This window comes from Molossus molossus, unplaced genomic scaffold (genome assembly GCF_014108415.1).
Source record: "Molossus molossus isolate mMolMol1 unplaced genomic scaffold, mMolMol1.p scaffold_m16_p_18, whole genome shotgun sequence".
Classification (NCBI taxonomy): Eukaryota; Metazoa; Chordata; class Mammalia; order Chiroptera; family Molossidae; genus Molossus; species Molossus molossus.
The window spans coordinates 29272331-29288472 of record NW_023425353.1 but is presented as its reverse complement, the minus strand read 5'-3'; the positions used below and the strand labels follow the sequence as shown (position 1 = coordinate 29288472).

Genomic DNA, 16142 nt, shown 5'->3' with positions numbered 1-16142 from the left:
TCAGCACACAATATGTAACCAACATCAAGATGGCTTTGAAGGGAAGGAAGAAAGGCTAGGGGAGGTATAAGGGTGGGTAATGAGGAATGAGCAGAGGAAGTCTCCACCATCCTTTTTATAGAGAATTTGGTTCAGAGTGTGGACTGGGCATGTCATGTCACTACCTACCCCATTAACAAATAGTTGTTAACTCTGGGAAATGGAGAGAGAGGAGTATTGGCCAGAAAGGAACACAAAGAAACTTTCTGGGGTGATAGACATGACCTGTATCTTGATCAGGATGTTGGTCAAATAGGGTATGCATTTGTCAAAATCCACCAAAACTATACATTTAATATCTGTGCATTTTTACCATATATAATAAAAATGAAAATTGAGTATAAATAATGACATTTATTTTAAAAAACTAATTTTTATTTATTTTTTTTTAGTATTCTAATACAAGTAACAGAAGAGAACATGTCAAAATTACGACTGATCCCCAGCCGGGCTTCCTGGAGCGGCTGAGTGAGACCTCGGGTGGGATGTTTGTGGGTCTCATGACCTTTCTACTCTCCTTCTACTTAATTTTTACCAATGAGGTAAAATGTTCAGGGTCTCTCTGTGCAGAATGAGGGTCCTTGTAGCATCAGGGAGCAAAGGCTGTGAATGCAGAGGCTGGATTTAGTAATAAGGGCCTAGATTTTATAACAGAGAGAGGGAGATGCTGAATTTATCAGAATTCTTTCTGTTGTGATCTCCACCCCCCCCACCCCACCACCACCAACTGAAATAAGTGGGAAGGGAGTGGATAGGTTTACATACCTGAAATCCTGGTAATAGCATCAGTTTCAGGCATGGTTGGATCCAGGCATTCATGCTGGGTCACCAAGAATCTCCATTTCTCCATCTCTTGTCTGTGTTTCTCTGTTGTGGATTTGTCTTTGGCAGGCTCTTCCTTTATGGTGGCAAAGGAATTCCAGGGTCCTTCTAAATGATTTTAGTAACAGTTGTAGAGAGATCTCTGTGTCCTGGCTTGGGTCTCAGTCCTCTCTGAACCAGTCCCTGTGGCCAATACACATGTCCTGATTGGTTAGGCCTGAGTCACATGATTTGTACTAAACTATAAACTGGTCCATGTAAATTACATGAACTGAGAGTAGGGGAGGGGAGGAGAAGGCAGAGGAAAATGGGAGAAGGGATACAGGGCAAATAAAACACCAGCTAGCTCTAGTATGAGGGCAGTGGGGTGGTGGGAAGAGGTCTGCCTGGGAAAGCAGGAATCCTGGGTTCTAGTCCCAACGCTGCCCCTTGGTAGACCTTAGTTTTCCAATTGTAAAATTGGAAGGGCAGTCTCAGTGCTCTTTGAGGCCCATGCTTGCCCTGGGACACTATCAGGCTGAGACACTGTATCACGCTATGCCTGAGTTGTTGAAATCCTCACTCCCCTTTGCTCACAGGGCCGTGCGTTGAAGACGGCAACCACCCTGGCTGAGGGGCTCTCACTTGTGGTGTCCCCCGACAGCATCCATAGTGTGGCTCCGGAGAACGAGGGGAGGTTGGTGCATATCACTGGGGCCCTGCGGACATCCAAGGTACATTTGGCAATGGTTGCTGACCCACTGGAGGCTTGGGGCACACCACTAGATATTGTTTGGTTGAGGATTTTGAAAGCATGGACCTAGGAGATGGACATACGTGGGCGTGATTACTGACCCCATCACTAAGCAGCTCATCACTTCTAAGTCTCAACATCTTCATTGGTAAAATGTGGAGAATAATTGTAACAAATTGGGGGGCCAGTTTTGAAGATTTGGTGGAATTAAGTAGCTAACATCTTGACACAGTGCCTGGCACGTGGTATGAGCTTTACAAATAGGTGTTTTAATGATTATGATTATGATTATGATTATGATTAGCATGTGTGTCTAGTGCAAGGCCACAAAGGTATTCTGGTTATCGGACCTCTCCTGTTTGAACACCAAATACGGTGCTGTTGGCACCATGCCATTTGGCCATGCAGTCTGAGCCTGTACTGTGCGGCACATGTCACAGACACTGGGTATTTAGAATCTGGGACAGGCAGCTTCACTCGATCCCCCACATGAAGCAGCCATAGAGTTCTCCATCCGGTCCCTGTGCTCTATACCTGTTTCTTTTCTAGTCTAGTTTCTCCCGAGCCAGGCGTTTTGGGCTGGTGTGAATTTTGTCCTTTATTTATTTATTTTTGGTTTGTTTGATTCTTTTTGAAGCTTTTGTCTGATCCAAACTATGGGGTCCATATTCCAGCTGTGAAGCTGCGGCGGCACGTGGAGATGTACCAGTGGGTAGAAACCGAGGAGTCCAGGTGAGGCACCAGAGAGTGAGAATCAGCTGGGGGTAGAGGAGGTGCAGATGTTAGGATAAAATGCAGGTGGCTTTCATTTTGACACTTCTGAAATTTAAAGTATAAAATCTTCCTATCAGAGAGCCCTGGCCAGGTGACTCAGTTGGTTGAATGGTCATCCTGTACACCAAAATGTTGTAGGTTCGATTACCAGTCAGGGCACATACCTAGGTTGCAGGTTTGATCCCCGGATGTGGAACGTGTGAGAGGCAACCCATCCATGTTTCTGACTGGGAATCTAACCTGCAAACTTGTTAGTGTCCACCTACCAGTTTTTTTTTTTATCTTCACCCAAGGACATTTTTTCATCTTTTGTTCAGATAGAGCGGGAGGGAAAGAGAGGAAGAGAGAGAGAAACATCAACATGAAAGGGACACATGGAGTGGCTGCCACCCGCACGGCCCAACCAGGGTCAGGGACAAACCGCCACCAAGGCACATTCCCTTAGTAGGAACTGAACCTGGGTCTCTGGACCGTAGGCTGATGCTTTTTTAATTAATTAATTAATTAATTAATTATTTTTTATCCTCACCCGAGGACATTTTTCCATTCTTTGTTCAGGTAGAGTGGGAGGGAGAGAGAGGAACAGAGAGAGAGAGAGAAACATCGATGTGAAAGGAACACATCGAGTGGCTGCCACCCGCACAACCGACCAGAGCCGGGGACAAACTGCAACCGAGGTACGTGCCCTTAGTGGGAACCAAACCCGGGTCTCTCAGGACCGCAGGCCGACGCTCTAACCGCTGAGCCAAACCGGCCAGGGCTATCCTATCAGTTTTAACAGAAGTGTTAGGGGAGGCTCTCATTGGCGAGGGTGGGGTCACCTGGAGCTAGGGGTGAGGTCAGCCCCACCTGAGCCACATGGACTACGAGTTGAGAGATGGAGAGGTGATTGGGGGAGCCGGGGCAGCTCAACCTGGAGAAGGGCACCTATGGAGGGTCTCCATGAGGCTGTCCTGGAACAGAGGGTCCAGCCAGATCTCTGAGTCCAGAGGGCGGAGCTGTGACCCTTGATGTAACTAGGCAGAGGCAGATTTCAGTTCAGATGTGAAAACACTTCTCCATTTAGGGCCTTTGAGGGCTGGAGCTGGCTGTCTGCCAGGGAGTGAGCACCTTTGTCTCTGGGCTGGTGCAGACAAGGCCTGCTCCATTTGGGCAGTTTGGGTCCCCAAGTTGCTTCCAGCTGGAGATGCTTAGAGATGGGACTGCCTCAGGAGTGATGTGCTGACTCTGGGACTGTGCTTTCCTGCAGGGAGTATACCGAGGACGGGCAGGTGAAAACAGAGAGGAAATATTCCTACAGTGAGTACAGGTCCTTGTTCTCAAGGGCCACACCCCAGGCCTGTGGACAGATGTTGGGCACATCCCTGCAGTGGAGAAGGGCACAGAACCAGGTGTTGGGATCCCTGGGTGCTGGTCCTCAGGGCCCTGCTTTCCCATCCATCCAGCGAGGCTCCAGGAGTTGCCCCTTGAGCCCTGGAGTGGTCACGAGCTTGGATAAGAGGATGAGGGGCAAGTGTGCCTTGGGCATGTGGCTACTCCTACCATGGTTGCTGAGTTGTTCCCTTTTCCCATAACAGACACTGAATGGAGGTCGGAAATAGTCAACAGCAGAAACTTCGATCGAGAGATTGGCCACAAAAACCCTAGGTGAGGGCTGGGCTCCCAGGCCTGAGTGCAGCCTTGGCTGCCGCTGGCATGTCTCCAGCCTGGCTTTCTCATCTGAGTAATGGGCTTGAGCTACTTCTGCCTTGCTAAAGGTGTTGGACATGTAGGCCATACTTTGGTCTGTGTTGACCACCCTGTCCCGGGCACAAGGCTGGGTGCTGGGTAGGATAGCTCCTGTGCTGAGAACCAGGGACACAGAGGCAAGATGCAACTTCCCTCACCCCACACAAGCTACCCTCAAACAAGTCATGAATATAAGGCCTGGACTGAGTGCCTAAAGGGATTTGCTTGTGTAGTACCAGGGAAGTATTTGTTAACAGTCAGCCACGGGGGTGGGAGGACAATCAGGAAGGGCTTTCAGGGGGCAGTGGCATTTGATCTGGGCCTTTGTAGGATTTTGGCAGAGAGGTTAGCTCAGGGACATGGAGGCGGAGCAGGCCTAATGCTGGAGCACGCCTGGAGTGTGGGTTGCGTGCAGCCATGGGGTGGGCTGCCAGTGAGGGCCTTGAATGTGCACAGTGGGCTTTGATACTGCCTGGGGCTGGGAAGGGTCAGCGAGGGTGTGAAGTCCATGGAAGGTCCACCTGATGGCTGGGGGTAGGGTGAGACAGGTTGGTAGGGGTCTAAGCAAGAGGGTATGAAGCTCTGGGGACAGGAGACAGAAGAGGATGCATCATCCAGGGAAGGGGGATTCGAACATCCAGGGGGTGGAGTTGCTGGTAAAGACAAGGTGTCTGCAGTGCCTGGGCTGTCTGGACTTGCAGGAGTCCCCTGGGTAGAGACTCTGCTGAGCACAACCCAAAGGGACTCAAAGAACTCCCACCTGGTGTCCTGCCTCACTGACAGCTCCCTCCCTCTCCCACAGTGCAATGGCAGTGGAGTCATTCACGGCAACAGCTCCCTTTGTCCAAATTGGCAGGTTTTTCCTCTCGGCAGGTAAGTCTCTGGCCCGTCAGGTGAGCCATTGCCAACCCACAGGCTCTGTGCTTCCATTTAGCCACTCCCAGGAGCTGGTGCCCCACTGCCCTGGGCATGGGATTAGCCAGCACCTTTCCAAGGATCATATTTTGGGCTGGGGGCCAGAGGGAAGGCAAATCTTTTTTTAAATTTTTTTCTTTATTGATTTTAGGGAGAGAGAGAGAAACATTGATGAGAGAGAACATCAATTAGCCACCTCCTGCATGCCTCCCACTAGGGATCAGGCCCACAACCTGGGCATGTGCCCTGACCGGGAATCGAACCAGCAACCTTTGGTGCATGGGTCAATGCTCAACCACTGAGCTGCACCGGCGGGGCAGGAAAGGCAAATCTTTAGGAGGTGGGGACTCGTGTAAAACACCCCCACCCTGGGCAGGTTCCTCTGACACGGAGATTGTTCCAGAGGTTGACTGCCAGGCACTGCTTCAGTACTGGTGCCCGTTCTGACCAGGCAAAGCTGAGAGCCTTCCTCAGGCAGCCCTTGATCCCATAGTAGAGACAAGGCTTTCCCTGGGCTCCACCACTGAGCCCCATAAGGCATCTAGCCTTGTGCCAGGGAGTGGGTAGTTCATTGCCCGCCTTCCCCTCCCCCACCCCCGAGTTATTCCAGAGAGAGGATTTCAAGGGACAAAGCAGTATTGCTGGCCACAGTAATTCCTAGGGCTCTGTCCCTGTGCTTGACCCAGGAAGAGGGGAGAGAAGACACTGAGGGCCCAAATAACCGACGTGAGGGAGGAGAGGCCGGGATCCAGGGCTTGGCCTGTCTGCCATCTTCCCTGTTACTCAGCTAGTGTCTGCTGTGCCAGCCAGCCCTGGCCTCAACTGGTCTCCGTGCAGCATGGGAGCCAGGCTGGGACATGGATAACCTGACCCAAGGTGGAATGGGCACGGAGCTAAGCCCATTCCCAGAGCTGTGGTCTGACTGCACTGAGAGAAGGGAAAGGAAGTCTTCCTGAGGTGGATGGAGGCTGAAATGGGGCTGACAAAGAACAGCTGTGGAAGTGATGGTGCTAAAGAAAGGCACTCTGGGTGGGGGTCATGCGTGCAAAGGCCACCTCCCACGATGAGCCAGGAGGGGGCAACTTGGCAGGGCTGTGTGAGGGTGTGATGGGAAGGATGTCAAGCTGAGGGGATCAGGGATGTTTCAAGTCGCACGCCACTCTCTAATAACCCTGTTTCTCTCAGGCCTCATCGATAAAGTTGACAACTTCAAGCCACTGAGTCTGTCCAAGCTGGAGGACCCACACGTGGACATCATTCGCCGGGGAGACTATTTCTACCACAGTGAAAACCCCAAATATCCGGAGGTGCACAGGGAGCTTGGGCTGTTTAGATAGCATAGATCGGGGTTCTTGAAGTACCATCTCCCAACAGTACACAGCAGTTAAATTCTTGCTTAAGATTCTGATTTGGGCCCTGGCCGGTTTGGCTCAGCAGTTAGAGCGTTGGCCTGTGGTCCAGAGAGACCCGTGTTTGGTTCCTGCTAAGGGCACGTACCTCGGTTGCAGTTTGTCCCCGGCCCTGGTTGGTCGTGCAGGTGGCAGCCACTCGATGTGTCCCTTTCATGTCAATGTTTCTCTCTCTCTCTCTCTTCCTCTCTCTCCCTCCCACTCTGTCTCAACAAAAAATGGAAAAATGTCCTCAGGTGAGGATTAAAAAAAAAAAAAAAGATTCTGATTTGGTTTAGTGGAGTCCACAGCTGCACTTGGCCAAATGAAACTGAAGGGGAGGGGCACTCTAGGCGGTGGAGCCACCTGGGTAAAGCTGTGGAGGTGGGAAAAGAGGGTAAGTGGAGGGTTTGACAAAACCATGGCCCCAGACCCAGGCTGACTGCTCCTGTCCTCACTCACCCCACTTCTCTTCCACCCCCCAGGTCGGAGACCTGCGAGTGTCCTTTTCCTATTCGGGGCTGAGCAGTGACGACCCTGACCTGGGCCCAGCTCATGTGGTAATGTAGCTTCTCCGGGTAGACTACGGCAGGGCTTCCTACTCTTCCTGGGCATGGACACAGTGGAGAATGTCATGAGTGTTGCTTTAGACGCCCCCTCTGGGAACTGTGTCCATGTGCTCATGTTCGCAGTTAGGCATGCCTTTGAGCACCGTCAGAGGTCTGTGTCCCCTGAAGCCACCCATGGATATCAGTAGACCACAGGTTAGGAACTGTAGTTCTGCCCAGCCGGTGTGGCTCTGGTTGAACATCGACCCATGCACCCAGAGGTTGCCGGTTCGATTCCTGGTCAGGGTACATGCCCAGGTTGTGGGCCTGATCCCCAGTGGGGAGGCATGAAGGAGGTGGCCAGTTGATGTTCTCTCTCATCGATGTTTCCATTTCTCTCTCCTTCCTCTCTCTCCAAAATCAATAAAGAAAAAAAAAATCAAGAGAAAAAAAATGAATTGTAGTTCTAGGGGATCTCACAGTTATGCCCAACAAGTGTTCTTCTAATGACATGCAGCCCCTCCTCTGCTAGCCCCCAATATTTGCTCTCAATACTTTATCTCAAATTCCTGCTCCAGTCATCTATAGTCCCACCCCCAGCCCAGCCCCTGCTTCTGTCCAGGATCCTGCCTGGAGCTTCAAATGAAGCAGCTTAGCAGGCGCTCTGGGAGCTGCTGTACCCCAGGCCAGTGTGTGGAGAGAGGCTCAGGATGCGGGATGGCATGGGTCTCACTTCTCTAGCACACAGTGCAGAGGGGTGCTGGGACTGCACCCTCAGCTCTAACACTAAATTCCCTGACCAGGTCACTGTGATTGCCCGGCAGCGGGGTGACCAACTAGTTCCGTATTCCACTAAGTCTGGGGACACCTTACTTCTCCTGCACCATGGGGACTTCTCACCAGAGGTGAGTTGCTGCTGCCCACCTCTGTGATGGAGGGACTGGTATCTCCCTCCCTGAGACTTTAGTAAGGTTATTAAATAAGCACCTACTGCTATAGCTCATAGCCAGTGCAACAAGGCAAGAAAAAGAAATAGGAGTAAGCATCTCCCCGTGTGCCAGACTGTGCTGGGCACTAAGGATAGAACAGTGGGCAAAACAGGTTCCTTCACAAGTTTCCAGTCTTATGGGAGAGAGAGATTCATTAGTAAAATATGTAAGAGCACCTTGCGCTGAGTGTTATGAAGGGCAGAGGGATTGCTCTGAGATGAATGGGCATAATAATAGGAAATTTGCTTGGACAGTGGTCAAGGAATGTCCCTCAGTAACATTTCTGCGGAGTGCCAAGTGAAGAGAATGGGTCAGTGCCGGAAGTAGTCCAGGCAGGTCAGAGTTCACCTTGTTGGGGCATAAGGAGTGTGTTGCCACTGCCCAGAGAGAGGGGTCAGGGGAAGAAGTCTACTGAGCAGGCAGGGGCCCCATGTGAGGGGTGCTGCTTCAAGAGCATTAGGTGGGTGGTGAAGGGATTTGAGCTGCAGAGTCCCAGGACCAGGTGAGGGTGGGCACCCCTGTTCCCATATGTAGAAGGAAGAGGGAGGGTCATGCCTCTCCCAAAAAGAGGGGGACAGAGATGTACCAGTTAGTTCAATTGCATGCCTTAAAAGTTAGCCACTCTTCTTCAAGCAGGAAATCCATCTCTGTAACAGAAAGAGCTTTTTCGTTGTTGGTGAACACAGTGTATCACTTGTGGTTCTGTGCTTGCTTTTGAATAGGATTGCTGGGTTTGTATCCTGAAGGGTTTGAGAGGGTGAAGGCAGTGGGCAGGTGTCAGGGTTTAGGCCCTCAGTGTCAGCCCCCTCACTTTAGCCCTCAGCTGAGCAACTGCACGCCCAGGGGTGTGGCATGGGCCCGGCCTTCTCTAGCCAGGACTAGAGTATGGTTGGGCTGTAGCCCAGGAGCGGGTTGCCAACCTCAGGGTGGGGCTGCCACCTCCCAGCCTGGCAGGGCATGAGTCACCCTTTCCTCCAGCATCTCTCAGGGCCCCCTGGGGAGTTTCTAAAATTAGAAAGCCCTGTTCAGGCCTTTCTGCCCCAGAGCTCCAACCCTGTCCCCAGGCTTCCATCCTCCTACAGGTAGAGGCCCAGGTCTCAGAGCTGCCCCCAGAGAGGAGGGATGGGCTCATGGCTTAGACAACTCCCTAGGAGGGAAGGCTCTGACTGCAGATGGGCAGGAGCTTCCTGGTCACCGTGGGCCTCCAGCACAGGGTCTGGGGTCTCTGTCAAGTAGGGAGAGAAGGCCCTGAGCCAAGAAGGCAGCCTGGGACCCTGAGAAACCCAAACCCTGTGAGTCAGGCTGTCCAGGTTTCAGCCCTGGGGATAGGAGTGCAGTGTGGACACTGGAGATGGCCCCATCTCAAGCCCTGCTCTGCCTTCTGCTGTCTTCAGGACCTTGAGCTGATTGATTATCCTCCCAATCTGTTGCCCCACTCTGTAAAATGGAAATTTAAAATGATTATTGCAATTTTTTCTACTTTATTTAGTTGTTGTGAAGATTTTCCATTCAACATACTAAGCACCAGGAACGTAGGGACAAAACAGACATGAACCCTGCCCTATGCTTATAGCTTAGTTAACTGCTTGGGGTGAGATCCTGGGCATGTTAATTATCCTCTGAGAACCTCAGTTTCTTCATCTATAAAATGGAGATGAGTGTACTTACCTCATCAAGTTATTTTGAGGATTAAGTAACACTTGTAAGGCACTTAGGACCGTGACTGATAAATGTTAGCTATGACATTGTTATTACTATAGATAATGACGAGGTAGGCTCTCTGAAGAAATGGTATTTAAGCCAAGACTGGAAGAATGTATAGGAGCTGGCCAGGTGTACCTGTGGGAAAACATCCTCTCAGCTGAGCAACTGCATGTGCAAAGCCCCCGAGGCAGGAGGACGCTCGACCTGGTCTCCAACAAGCAACCAGTGGGGCTGGGGCACAGGTGGCAGGGTCTCGGCAGTTGCTGCATGGAGAAGGTGGGGGTGGCAGGAGCAGGGAGGCCAGTGGGGAGGAGGCTACTGCAGAGGTTCTAGTGCGAGGAGGTGATGGTGGTGAGAGGATTTGAGGACATGTGGACCCAGTGTTGACCTGGATGGGGGTGGTGAGCTGAGGAACAAGCCAAATTTGACACCCAGGTTTTGGCTTGTGCAGGTGGGTGGATGGTACCATTTGCCGAGATGGAGATGACAGAGAACAGGTTGGAGTGGAAACTCCAGTGTCAGTGTCAGATGCGCCAAGACATGAAGTGGAGATGTCACATAGGCCATGGGAGCGACAGGGGTGAGGCTCAGAAAGGTGCCAGGGCTGCAGCCGACTGGAGGGGCGCCGACATAAGGTGGATTTCCCGGGTGGAGAGTGTAGACCGAAGCAGCTAGAGAATCCCAGCATTTAGAGGGAAGGAGTGCCCGGCAGACCGAGAAGGAGCAGAAGTAGGAGGGAAGCCAGGAGAGAGGTGTCCCAGATGCCATGAGCAGTGACCAAGATTAAGTTCAATTCCCTACCAGAAGCATTTCTCATAGCGCCTGCAGGCACACTCAGACGTCCCCACTGTCATGTTTGTTGATAAGTGACCCCAGAAAGGTACCACTGTAGTATGAGGGAGGATCAGGTTTATTCCAGGTGAGGTGGTGGACCAAGGACTCTCGGGGGAGGTGGGCTGTGATGAGGGCCCATACCTTCCACAGTGATCTGTGTGCACCTCGCTCTGCTGAGCTAGGCTGGGGAGGCGCTTAGACCTGGGTGGGAGGTGTGCCCCTGTCTTCCTCTGGTTTGTTCAGAAATGTCCAGTCTCCTGTGTTGGCATGGCCCCCTCAGCCACCTGCCCTGCCAGTTGGGTAGGCTGGTGACCCCCTCAGATGTGAGATTTAACACCCTACTCCTCCACCTTGTCCTGCAGGAGGTGTTTCTTAGAGAACAAAAGAGCAACTCTATGAAGACATGGGGCCTGCGGGCTGCTGGCTGGATGGCCATGTTTATGGGCCTCAACCTCATGACGCGGATCCTCTATACCCTGGGTAGGTGAGGAGAGATGGGGGTGGGGGGGTCTTGCCCGCCCTCCTGTAGCCTCCCTGTGCCTCCTCCATGCTACTCACACCATCTGTTAGCCAGAAACTCACACCATCTGTCAGCCTTTCTGGCCTGACGGTATGCAACCTGGGGCCGGGCCTGGGCATGAGTCCCCACTCCATAGCTTGGGATGAATAAACAAAGGTAGGCACGTTCGAGAGACAAGGTATTTTCAGGGGGTGAGGGCAGAGTGGATGCCAATCCTGGGAGGCTGGTGTAGCCTCTGTGGTCTGGGGGGTCTGGATCTACTTCACCCATCTGTCCACTGGCTCATTCACTTGCTCATTCCTTCCTTCGTTCCGCGACTGAACAGCCATGGCGAGGAGGCTGGCCAGCCCTGGCAGTGAGCCGGACCTGAAATCTTGTTATATCAGAGTTCTGGACCCTTGGGCCATCCTGCTCCCATAGCCTGAGATTGGCACCAGTGAGCCCAGCAGTTGCTCAAGTGACCCAGCCTGGCTCAGGAGTTGCACCCAGGCTGATTGAGAAAGGGCAGGGTGTAGACTGTTGCAATGCTCTGGAGGACTTTCCATCTGAGCCTTTACCCCAGTGTGTCCCTGTCCAGTCAGATGATTCTGTTCAGCCTTCTCTGGGCCCCAACAGAAACCTCTTCCCCCACTTACCCGTTCCAGTTGGGACGAGGTCTGGGTGCATATCGCAGACTATCAGAGCTGGGAGGGCCACCTTCTTCATTTTACAGATGGGAAACAGATGCAGGGAGGGGAAGGACACTTCTCTGAGGTTTTCTTGGGAGAGCTGAATTGTGCTCAGAAAAGCCAACCGCATCTTGGGTACCATTCAGGAGAGATCTGCATTTGAACAGAACCCTCCATCTTTTTCCTTTGCACTAAGTCCATCGTGTTTGGGTGACCTGGATTGGCCATTTCCCCTTGGAGACTTGTCCTATTGTCAAGATGAGGAGGTTGGAGTGTATCTTAGAGGGCCCTTCTTTGACTCTTGACTGCCTGTGATCCTGATTCTCTCCACATCTGCAATGCTGACGTTCCAGACTCAGAGTAGACTTCAGAGCATGGAGAGAGCCAAAGTGCAGGGGGAGTGATTCAGGAACCTGCAGCACAAAAGCATTCATTAAGAATTTACTGAGCACCTGATGTGTGCAAGACATTGTTCTAAGCCCTGGAGACCACACAAAGAATAGGACAAAGGTCCCTGTCCTTTCAAGGCTCAGAGCAATGGCTTAGAGCTCAGGTTCTGGGCTCAGACAGTCTTGAGTTTAAGTCCTGCCTCTGGTGCTTTCTAGCTGTAGGACTTTGGGCAAGTTGAACTCCCTGGGCCTTAGTGGCCTTGTGGGTAAAATGAGGTGAAGGATAGTACTGACCTTGCCCTGGCCAGGTGGTTTGGTTGGTTGGAGCATTGTCCCATACACCAAAAGGTTTGGGGTTTGATATCTGGTCAGGGCACATAACCTAGGTTGTGGGTTCGATCCCCAGTTGGGACGTATATGGGAGACAACTGATTGATGTTTCTCTCAAACCAATAAAAAGTATCCTTGGGTGAGGATTAAAAAAAACAGTACTGGCCTTACAGGGGGTGGGCCTGAGGGTTTGATGAGATGGTGCATGTAGTGCCTGACACATGGTCAACGCTCGAAAACGTGAACTCTGCTCATTATGAGGGCCGGATAGGGGTGCTCCCTGAGAGTGGACAAACACGAGCCCTGCGGTGGCCTGCAGGATCCTGTAGTCAGGGCAGGGCACCAGGGCTTGCTCTGCAAACCCAATGGCACCAGACTACTGGGGCCTCCTGGGAACTGAGTGAAGATTCCCCCAGTGGATAGCAGCCATAGGATTCCGTCCTGAGGACGCTAGACAGGCCAAGGACAGGGTAATTCCAGATGGATTTATCTGGGTCCTAGATTTCATATTGGCCCAGTAGCCTCTGAGATCCTTGAGGCAGGGCCCAACTGAGGCTAATTTGTTTCCCTCAGCGTGAATGAACAGACACTTCCAGGAATGGCTGAGGGGCCCAAATAGGTACCCACAGAAGGGTTCACCCAGTCTCCTGAGTATGCAGCAAATAGTACTTGCCACTGTTACAGTCAAATGTCTTTTTAAAAAATCTTCACCCGAGGACATTTTTCAATATTTTGTTCAGATAGAGCAGGAGGGAGGGAGGGAGGGAGGGAGGGAGGGAGGGAGGGAGGCAGAGGGGGAGAGAGAGAGAGAGAGGAGAGGAGAGAGAGAGAGAGAGAGAGAGAGAGAGAAGGGGGAGAGGGAGAGAGACATCAATGTGAAAGGGACACATTGAGTGGCTGCCTCTTGCATGACCCAACCAGGGCCGGGGACAAACTGCAACCAAGGCACATGCCCTTAGTGGGAACCGAACCCATGTCTCTCTGGACCGTAGGCCAACGCTCCAACTGCTGAGCCAAACCAGCCAGGGCTAGTCAGATGTCTTTATATTGGCCTCAGATTGATTTCAACATACAGTTTAAAGCTTACAAAACACTGGCACATTCCTCCTCCCCTGGAGCAGTGCAGCAGGTGGCTCTGTGTGCCCAGCCGTGCAGCTCAGGAGGGCGGTCTCCTCCCTTTCTGGATCTTCTAGCCCTCTCTAGGTTATTTACCTTCCACCACTGATCCTCTCCTCCCCTTACTCACCTGGCATCAAGGGCCCATCCTTGTCTAGAGATAGGAAGCATCTGCTGACTTTGAGATGTGCAACATGGTGTCCTCGGAAGCCTTACTGCTTTTCTTTTCCCCACAGTGGACTGGTTTCCTGTCTTCCGAGATCTGGTCAACATTGGCCTGAAGGCCTTTGCCTTCTGCGTGGCCACCTCATTGACCCTGCTGACCGTGGCTGCTGGCTGGCTCTTCTATCGGCCCCTGTGGGCCCTCTTCATTGCCTGCCTGGCCCTGGTGCCCATCATCATTGCCCGGACACGGGTGCCAGCCAAAAAGCTGGAGTGAAACTGGCCCTGGCATCCACCTGACACCCATTTGAGCTTCAGGATCCAGGTCACGCCCCCACCCCTGACCCTGCTCCACACCAGAGCATGGGCCCGCATTGGTTTTGGATTCTGCACCTGCTCCACTCTTCAAGGGGCCAGACTTGGCAGTGTGCACTTATGTCGGGTTTGGTGTTCATGTTAACGTCTCTCCACCCCTTTTCTTGTCAGTGAGCAGCTTTGATGGGCAGAGGCAGCACTTACCTGGCAGTATGACAAGCATTCTCCTACTTGTTTCCTTCCCTTTTCTTGGGACTGTGTGTGGCTGGTTCGCATGCTTCACTTAGCTGATGTCTTCAGATGTCAAGGAGGTGACATTCAAGAGACCTGCTGCCTTACCCCGTCCTGCCCCTCATCCTTCGAGAGGAATGCCAGGGCTCTGCCACAACCACTAGCTGTGCCCTTGATACTAAAAGGCCACCTTCATCGGTTGTCTCTAATCGGTACTGGATTGCCAAGACACACTAAGCCCATACCCTGCAAAGCAGCGGCACCATAAACCATTTGTGGATGTAACAATTGATTTGAGACTTCAAAAAGAGAAAATCTACTGGACATGAGGGAAATTGGACTTTTTTGGGCTTTACACTCTTTTTATGGTTTGGCAGATGATTTTTAGTGTGTAGATCTCCAAAGGCCTGAGTTGTTGTTGGCTTCACTTCACGTGAACCCTCCTACCATAAGAGGGAATTCTTTGAAATAAGATTTAAAAAGCAAAACAGAAAACCTCCTAAATGACTAACATTTCAGACTGTTACAGAAAAAGATACCCTTTAATCTGTTAGTTGAAGTTAATTCTGAGCACAGATGTGTTAAATGGGGCTCACTAACCTGGTTTAAAAAAAAAAGTACCACTGTCAGTATTCTGGGTCACTGGGAAGCTTTAAGATGCTTTTGAAACAAGTGTTAGAAAAGGATTTGTTTTCCCTCTGGGAGGAGTTGGGGAATCTCTACAGAGTAAAGCATTTCCTTTTTAGTCCTCTGGCATCAGACACTATCTATGTACTTGAAGAGTTTTGAGTTTTTAGCCAACCATTCAAGGAAAAGGTTGGAAGCTTCATTATCTGGTGCTCCTTCATAGTGACCCCCCCCCCCCCCAAGCCAAAATCAAGACTTAGAGGCCTCAGGCTTGCTATAGATTTGAATGCTCTTGTCTAGCCTCATTCCCTTCATCGTGGGAGTACTTTTGACAGGTGGCCGGGCCTCCAGTGGCTGCTTCTATGATTTGTTTTATCTGCTAAGTGTCTACTACTTTGCTCCTCCAAAATAAAATCTACCCAAGCTTAATCCACATATTTCCTAAGTTTCTCAACTACTCTCACACCATTTGAAAGAAAGTATGTCGTAACCTTGATGTCCTAGAAGATTCTTTGTGTATCTTTTATCTTTTCACTACTTGGAAACTGTTCTGCCTTGCTGGGAGTGGCTGCTTTAGCAAGTATTTGGTAGTTGAATAGGGGGTCAGAACTTCTGAAAATAGTGATCTAATAGTCTCTCCCTTAGTCCTGTTATATCTGTGTTACAAAGACATTCTTCATGGTAAAGACAGCTGGCCTCAGAGATGACTTATGAGTTTTAGGACTGAAATAGTTCACTGCTATTCATCATGAGCAGTTTCAGTGATTCTCTAACCTTCAAAGGATGCTTTTGGAAAATACAGTACAGTAAACCCTTGATTTAACGAACTTTGGATTTAACAGGCAAAATTTCCAGTCTGTATATCATGTGACAATTAACACCCTGTTAATTTGCTTATAATTAAATCAACAAGTTGTTTTTTATTCAGTTATTTTTAACAGATTTTAGCAAATAGGCCATATGTTGGAAAAAACATTGGTAATTTTGCTGATATTAATCAGTACAACATACCTATAACCATAGTCTACATGTTTAAATCCAAGAGTCACTGCCTGTAAATGTTCAGCGAATGATTAGCATGTTATCACACCACATCACTTTCAGTAATTGGTTCTGGTGTCCCAACGTATGCCAGCTAATGTTCTGACAGCTAATAGAAATTCTGACGTGCGCCACGCCTCGCCCTAGCTGTGTGCATTTACTTGCGGTGATTGGTGAATATATGCATTTACTAGGCCTATTCAGTATAGATTTAAAATTACAGTAATACATATAGAAAACTTTTCTGTGACATTAAACTTTTCAAACAT

General features: G+C 50.7%; 2 protein-coding genes across 2 annotated transcripts in view; one reads left to right on the top strand and one right to left on the bottom strand.

The window, feature by feature from the left end:
- Positions 1 to 874, bottom strand: part of CHCHD4 (coiled-coil-helix-coiled-coil-helix domain containing 4) — a 20266-nt gene extending 19392 nt beyond the window's left edge. The window contains exon 1 of the mRNA XM_036266110.1: positions 805 to 874. Coding sequence (XP_036122003.1) covers positions 805 to 838 — 34 coding nt within the window. The 5' untranslated portion in view covers positions 839 to 874. The remainder of the gene's footprint in view (positions 1 to 804) is intronic.
- TMEM43 (transmembrane protein 43) overlaps positions 1 to 16142 on the top strand; it is an 18032-nt gene extending 1890 nt beyond the window's left edge. Inside the window, exons 2-12 of the mRNA XM_036266108.1 lie at positions 432 to 581; positions 1440 to 1574; positions 2232 to 2326; positions 3618 to 3667; positions 3946 to 4015; positions 4899 to 4969; positions 6197 to 6318; positions 6885 to 6959; positions 7751 to 7852; positions 10837 to 10954; positions 13734 to 16142. Of these exons, the coding sequence (XP_036122001.1) occupies positions 432 to 581; positions 1440 to 1574; positions 2232 to 2326; positions 3618 to 3667; positions 3946 to 4015; positions 4899 to 4969; positions 6197 to 6318; positions 6885 to 6959; positions 7751 to 7852; positions 10837 to 10954; positions 13734 to 13936 (1191 nt within the window). The 3' untranslated portion in view covers positions 13937 to 16142. The remainder of the gene's footprint in view (positions 1 to 431; positions 582 to 1439; positions 1575 to 2231; positions 2327 to 3617; positions 3668 to 3945; positions 4016 to 4898; positions 4970 to 6196; positions 6319 to 6884; positions 6960 to 7750; positions 7853 to 10836; positions 10955 to 13733) is intronic.